General features: G+C 41.7%; 1 protein-coding gene across 1 annotated transcript in view; it reads right to left on the minus strand.

Annotated features, from left to right (window-relative positions):
- The window catches only part of cbl (Cbl proto-oncogene, E3 ubiquitin protein ligase), a 174,282-nt gene extending 168,449 nt beyond the window's left edge, over nt 1-5,833 (minus strand). The window contains exon 1 of the mRNA XM_067970839.1: nt 5,579-5,833. Within this exon, the coding sequence (XP_067826940.1) occupies nt 5,579-5,734 (156 nt within the window). The 5' untranslated portion in view covers nt 5,735-5,833. The remainder of the gene's footprint in view (nt 1-5,578) is intronic.
- Nucleotides 5,834-7,985: the final 2,152 nt, after the last annotated feature.

Genomic DNA, 7,985 nt, shown 5'->3' on the forward strand with positions numbered 1-7,985 from the left:
CTTGTGGACTGTCCACCACTTCTTCTGTTCACTTCAGTTTTCAGAAAATACCACATTGTCAGACCACTACATGCTGGGCAAAACTCACAGTCCAATTTACAAGTAATACAATTATATAGAAGTAAAAGAATACAACAACAACTTGCATTTATATAGTGCCTTTAACAGAGTAAAATATTTCTAGGCGCTTCACAGGAGCGATTATCAAACAAAATTTGACACAGAGGAGATATTAGGACAGGTGACCAAAAGTTTGATCGAAGTGGTAGGTTTTAAGAAGCATTTTAAAGGAGAGGGGAGGAGGGATTTATGAAGGGAATTCCAGAGTATAAGGCCTAGGCAGCTAAAGGCATGGCCGCCAATGGTGGAGTGAAGAAAATGGGGGATGCACAAGTGGCCAGAATTGGAGAAGCAGAGAGATCTGGGAGGGTTGTAGGGCTAGAGGAGGTTACAGAGGTGGGGAGGGGCAAGGCCATGAAGAGATCTGAAAACAAGGATGAGAATTTCAAAATACAGCAAACATCCAGCAATGTAAACCGTTTCAAACAATAGAATACTGCATCTTTAGAAGTTCAATAAATTTTGAGTTGAACATCTGACGATACTTTACACAGCAAAGGTCTTCTTGACAGCTGCAATAGGCAGTACGAAGTGGGGAACTGGAGTCCTTGGAACATTCCACAACTCTTACATAACTCTCTGGGACTTCCAAAGGCAGGTTTTCAGCTCGCAAAATCAAGAACAGTCCTTTCACTACAATTAGGCGGTCAGGAGGTTAATAACTTGCGCCACTCAAGTAGATGAGGAAGAACAGTACTCTTCAGCCATTTAATGGTTTCCTTTCCTTTTCACGCTGGGCTGCCACAGATATCATCCTTAATGTCTAAGCGATGATGGCTGAGGCTTACAAATAAAATAGCTTTGTTCTTCAACGTATCAGTAATTCGATTTACCGCCTTTAAACTGAGCAACATTATCCTAATTGACTTACATATCAGTCTACCTACTCACATGTAGAAAGCTTGACTCACAGAAACAGTGAACAACCCCTGAAAAGTATTGTAAAATGGATACCTCACACCAAGTTAATCTTCTAATACAACTAAATTGAGTACAAGCAACAATGCCACTGCAAGGAGTTAGAAGGCACCCCATGGATATTTGGATAGGTCATGACAGTTTTACAAATTGTTCTTTCTTCCACACACCATAAAACAAAAGAATTCTACGTTTCACCTACAGCTAACGCAAGTCAATTTTTGTATTCACAATATCTTATCTACCTGAAGTCATATATATATTTTTTTTAAATCACACAACTTAAATGTTATCCTTTGAGGCATAACAGAGCCCTGTGTCCATTGTATTCAAAAACAATCTTTGGACAGGTAAGAAAGATGAATTTTCCATTACTACGAATAATTTTTCCCATCAGCAGCTTCCAATCTTGCACTTGGGAATTTTGCCACGCAACTTTGCATCAGATGACAGGAAGGCGCACACGCATTCTATTTTTCCAAAATAGTTGAATGTGCAGTTGCAGGTTATAACACAATCTCAAGGTTCTGACAACATCAAAATTTCAAACTCCATGTTTTGACTTCAACCCAGTAATTAGTACGATAATAGTTCAAAAGCGAGAACCTATGCTGGTCAGTTATTGCTAGATTTGAGGCAAGGTTCTGGGTTACATTTATTTTGAAGCATCCCAGACCTTGAACCATGGTTCGCAGACAAGGATAACAGCAGTGAAAAACAAATTTCGAGATATTACTAAGTATAAAAAAAAGTAAATCTGCATAACTACTTCAACTGCTATGAAAGTAGATAGGTTCAAACTGATGAAAAGCAAATTTAGGATCAATGGCAGGAGTTCTTCTTCACTCAAAAGAGTGACTAACACTTACAAACTTCTGGGTAGAGTAGTAGAGGCAAAAATCTTGGAGTAATTAAAGGTACAGTTGAAGGATGTGATTGGTTTTGCTACGGTGGGCTAAATGGCCCTCCCCTCCATATTTATCTTGTACTTTGCTTTCTGGAACTATGAACTGAAGACACAGCAGTCCCTTCCAGAGCCTCCTCTAGAGCTGTTTAAAATCCAACTATTCCCTAAAGTTGCTGTGTCCATGCTCTAGCTGAACGAGGTGATCACAATTCCATTTACTTGCTCTGACTCGAGCTGCTGCAGTATAACAATTGGGATAATATTACTACTGCTACAATTAGAACATATGTTGATTATGAAATATTCTGGAATTGAAAATTACTTTGATAACTTTACAGTAACACAACAGTTTCTCCTCCAGGGTGACCAGCATCATTATTTTACTGATGTGAAAATGATTGGTTTTAGTTCTATTTTTGTGCAGTACCTGTCAAACAAAAATGCCATGTAAAATTAAAACAGGAGAAATTAATATTTAAAAAATCAAGTTACCAGAGGGTGATTTCATGACAGTAAGCTAATCATGCCATTCATATGACTGAACATGCTTGAGATGTTTATAACAGCATCTGAATATCTCAATTACATTATTGTTGTGTAATCTCTCTCAGATATCTGATGTTCTCTATATCTTGTCTGTCTTTTGTGGAAAGTGTCTCATCCGCGTGCCAGCTCAGCAGGACCGATATTCTACGTGTGCACAGGTTAAACAGAAAGATCAGTGCAAAATCCTGCTAACTTTTACTTGTCAATTAAAAATGTAATTGTTTTTCTACATCTTAAAAATATGAACTTTCAAAATTCTGCTGCATTAAACAGGAACTTCCTGTGGCAACCATCATCAACACCTTTGCTATGGATGAATGAATGCTATAAGATTTGCATACTGGAATGACAAACAGCTATTAAAAAACCTATCACCACTCGCTTTCAGCCGTGGCTCAGTGGGAGCACGCTCGTCTGAGTCAGAAGGTTGTGGGGTCATATCCCACTCCAGAGAAACAAGCACATAATCTAGACTGACACTCCAGTCCAGTACTGAGGGAGTGCTGCACTGTCGGAGGTGCCGTCTTTCAGGTGAAACGCTAAACTTTCTCAGGTGGACGTAAAAGATCCCATGGCACTATTTTGAAGAAAATCAGGGGTGCTCGCCCTGGTGTCCTGGCCAATATTTATCGCTTAACATCACTAAAAAACAGATTATCTGGTCATTATCATAGTACTGTTTGTGGGATCTTGCTATGCGCTGATTGCCAACCATGTTTCCTACATTACAACAGCGACTACACTTCAAAAGTACTTGATTGGCTGTAAAGCGCTTTGGGATGTCCTGAGGTTGTGAATGGCGCCATATGAATGCTAGTCTTTCTTTCAATATCTGCCCCCTCTCCCTCCCGAGCAAAAGGCAGAGACTCGTGTTGAGGTATGCCAGCCACCCTCCAGTACCTTACTCTCAAAACCATTTGTAATAAATGAGCCTACAGAGTTATAGTTGACAGGTTATTCAATCATGGGAAGCGTTACAGCAGAGACCGATCCCATCTTCCTGTGATGTTTATATACACACACACAGTTCCCAGCAGGAATCATTGCATAGTAATCAGGAGCAGGCTGCTTTTTTTTCTCCCCCTCTCATAGTCCAGGGGTGCTGAGGACAATTAAAATGCCCCAACTGTTGGCCAGGCTGAGATCAATTAATTCAGTACAGACCAGGGTTTGAACCTGACCATCCTGGTATGTATAGTTCAGCACCACACCGGGTATTAAATGAGCCATTGGAAGCACTCTCTTTCAATATCTTTTATGACCTCTTTTTGAAGTTATACAACAATGTTCAGGTTTTGCTTGTAAACCACTTTTAAAAAGGGAAAATGTTACACACACCATTATTCGGACCTTCCTTTGTGCACTATTGGCACTTGGCAAAACCTCATATTCTGCTGATAGAATATTTGAAGTTGAAACAATTCATTCATCTGTTACTGAAAACTTTAAAAATAAAAGACAGCAAGCAAGCAGTTTTGCTCACAGTTACAGCTGAGTGACAAGGCTGAATCAATAATACATAGACAGACAGGGATTCAGGTAAAATTAACTGTCATGGTCAATCACTTGATAATTTCTGCTTTTGGAAGTTACTAAATTATGGGAGAATTTCAGCTCCTGGTCTTTTAAGCTGTGTGCGTTATGGATCACTGTTTACTAAAGTGAACAGAGCTCTCCACAAGATAAAGCCAGAAGCTGTTTCAGACATATCTAGAAAAGATGCTAGTGAAATATTACACACCCAAGCAGTGTTGTAACTAGGTTAATAAATGATTATACACACAGCAATAACATTTACTCTGCACATAGCAGCCAGTCTCTTTGCACTACTGGTGAGACTTTATGAGCAAAAAGAGCAAGACTGTCTGCAAACCCATGAAGTACTGCATACACATTACACCTGACACTGACAATAAGACCTCACTGCAACACAATGAGACTTGGCAGCCAGGCATGCTGAATGTGTACCTCCTGTACCAGTTTAAAACTTCACTGCATCATCCCAATATCCACAATTCTGATGAGCAAAAAAATAATCTGTACAGCAATTGTTTATCTACCTGGACAGTGATGGGTCACTAGTAAAGGGAGCTAGACTACATACTGCAATTATATTTACCACCTGGTCCTTGGTGCCTAACATTTATCGACCAACCCAGCAAGGATGACAGCTATAAACATACAGGATGTTAATCAGAAATAGTTGGTGCAGTACCAATGTTGTCTTTAGATATATTTGCTATGCTTTGCAGACACAAATATTTACCAATATACACTAGTAACAGCAATATTGTACCAATCCTTAGTCTGTAACATGCATATACTTTCCAATTTGGGCACTTTTGATCCTTTCTATATTATTTCAGATCTCCTTTGAAGATGTATGACTAGATCTAAAAGTGGTGAGATATTTATTTACGTGTTAATAGTAAACCTTGTCTATTCCTGTTTGCGTTGAAAAGTACTGTACCCCTTAATGTATGACCATGACAATAAGGATGTCATAGCTATGTAACTCCCACCTTGACCATCAGTCCGCTTTTCTTCATGGCTCTCTATGCCAGCCTAGTTACACTTGTTATACTACTAACAATGTCGCCTCCGGGAAATGTTGACCACATGGAAAACGATCGTTCACTCGGTTTATTCTGTGCATCGCTGATAAACTGCCCCAACGAGCTTGCAACCTGCCTCACTCTTGCTGCTCGAGCCCGAGCAGGGCTCCCGGTGCGGGCAGCGGTTGTCAAATTTATGCATTCGAGCAGTGACCGGTTCTCGGTGACAATCCTCGGGTGAACATGAACCCCCTCCCCCGGACAGAAAGGACTTAAACCCCACACACCTCCCACCACCACCACCACCCACCTGCGAAGGGGGAGCCGCGCTGTCCTGGATGGGGAAGCGCTGTTTGAGGGGACATGTCCGAGAAGCGCTGAGGCGAGATCCCCCCACCCGCCCCGGGTATGCGTTTGTCGGCAGATGCCGTTACTAAAGTGCGGGGAGGATTCGGGAGGAGCCTGCGGCCAGGATCGGGGCTCGGTCTCAGGCTCAGGTGCCCCCCATTACCGCCGGGCCCGGCTCCCGTACCTTGTCCATCAGTTTCCAGCATTTCTCCACCGCTCTCTTGTCCACGACGCCCGCCGGCTGGTGCTGGTGCTGGTGGGGCTGGAAGGCGTCCTTCACCAGCCCGATGAAGCCGGTCGCTTTCCTCAGGTTACTGCCCCGCGCCGCCGCCGCCGCCATCAACAAGAAGCGGAGAAAATAATAATTTAAAATATATAGATATATATATAGATTTTTTTTTGTAAACTTTTTAACAGAAGAAAAGGGCAGGAGACGATGCCTGAGGGGATTAGACGGCGGGTTTACCTCATGAAACGTGCCCCTCGCTCGCTCACATTATTTTAAATGTTTAAAAAAGCGGAATCGCCTCTAAATTCGCTTCAGTTTTTTCTCCCTTCGCTCGTCCCGCCCTCCTCGCGCGGCCGCCGCCGGGGTCAGAGTTCACCGAGAGGAAGAGGAAAGCGGACCGCGAAGAGACAAGAGATTTGTTGGGGGGGGGGGGGTGGGGAGAGATAAACTGCGCATGCGGATCAGCAAGGCCGGCAACCTGAACCATTTATGCGGAAGCGCCATGTTTCATACTGGCAAGACATTATTTACATCGGAACAAGAGGAGGCGAATTCAGTCCCTCCAGCGCGTTCCACCATTCAATTAGATCGTCGCTGATCTGCAGCTTAACTCCATCTACCCACCTTGGTTCCGTTACCCTTAATACCCTTGCCTAACAAAAGTAATTTTAAATAAACCCATTATTTAAATGGAAATCTGTTTTTTTTCTTATTGCTGAATAAATTCCATCAAGGCAATGCGATGACACTGTCTTTCCCATATAATAATGGTATATGAAAAAACTTATATCCACTTTCTGTCACCTTTTCCATTATAAATTCCTATGTCCATTCGTATAATGTAAAACGTTTATGTCACGCTGCAATTATTCCTTCCTGCCACAGGTGATGCTGCAAAGAAACCCCTATGCTTGGTCTAACTCTAATTCTCTGCTTCCCAAACTGCCCTACATGTTCTATTTAACTATAAATAATAATATAAAATCAAAATATTATAATAAAGTAAGGACAGAATGTATGGTATTAAAATGGCAACTGAATGACATCTATGCATCCTGAACTAATCAACATGGTAAAATGTCCCAAGGCGCTTCACAGGAGCGATTATCAAACAAAATTTGACACCGAACCACATAAGGAGATATTAGGACAAGTGACCAAAAGATTGGTCAAAGAAGTAGGTTTTAAGGAGCATCTTAATGGAGGAGAGAGAGGTAGCTTCACCTGAAGATGACACTTGGTCCTGACTCCCCACATGCAATGTCACAGGAGATTAATTAGCATAAATATAATACTTTTGCCCTCAAATCCATGGAACTCCTTACTTCCCACAATCTTCCTTTTCACTTACAATCTAAAGCTTTTAACATTCAAGCTTGTGCCATATACACAGCATAAATAGGATAGAGTAAGGTAAAATTAAATATTCATTCTGTAAGGAAGGGTAACATTCCAACACTGTCTTGGCTAAACCTTGGGAGAGGAGGGAATGTCAGGTAGATCCAATTATCATAAGGAGCTTCAGGCAGCCTCTGGAGAAGAAGAGGCAAAAGAAGTAACCACATGCAGCAGAACATAGTGGAAAGAAATTGAGTCACCAAATTTGTTGGCTTCTTGAACAATGCAGGCTGAGAAGGGGTGAAGAAATTCAATCCATCAGGTCCTTGTCCCCTCCTCTTCATCAGTTCCTGCCAAGAAAGTTCTGCAGAACTGTCCACATGGGGTGTGAGGTTGTAGTATTAATGAGGATAAGGAAATGGGGACCCACAGTGTCTATGAATTTGTCCTGTGTTAGTCTAAGTGTGAACCAGACTTTCTTTGATGAGCTTAGTTCTACTAAATATGGATGCACATTGACAGTGACAGGAGACCCACCTGGCACCACATCACCTGAAAATTCTGCCATGTTGCAAATAGCAGATCAAGCAAGTGAACTATCTTGAGATCAAGAGGGTTCTCCTCAGGGAGACCAAGTAGCATATGGTGTGAATCGAGATGCCTAGAGTGGACCTTATTCTTTGGACCAACCAAAATGGCTGAACAAGGCAAATCTGTAAAGTATGAAAGAGTGTTGGAACCCACAATACCCGAAAGAGCATACCAAGTCTCCACAGCTCTTCCAGCAAGCATCAGGTTTAAAGAGTTTCAACAAAGCAGATGTGAGGTTGAGTAAGACTGGGGCAGTATTTTGAGCTTACATAATATCAGGTAGTTGCTGTTTGTCATTTAATGAGTCATCACAAATATGATCTTCTCACTGCTCCTCTGAAATATCACTAACCAATTCTGCCTTTTCCAAACATGTCATAATTTCACCAATTTCATAGAAATTAAGTTTCAGAAGTACAAAGAGACTAATTCC

This window comes from Heptranchias perlo, chromosome 33 (genome assembly GCF_035084215.1).
Source record: "Heptranchias perlo isolate sHepPer1 chromosome 33, sHepPer1.hap1, whole genome shotgun sequence".
Lineage (NCBI taxonomy): Eukaryota > Metazoa > Chordata > Chondrichthyes > Hexanchiformes > Hexanchidae > Heptranchias > Heptranchias perlo.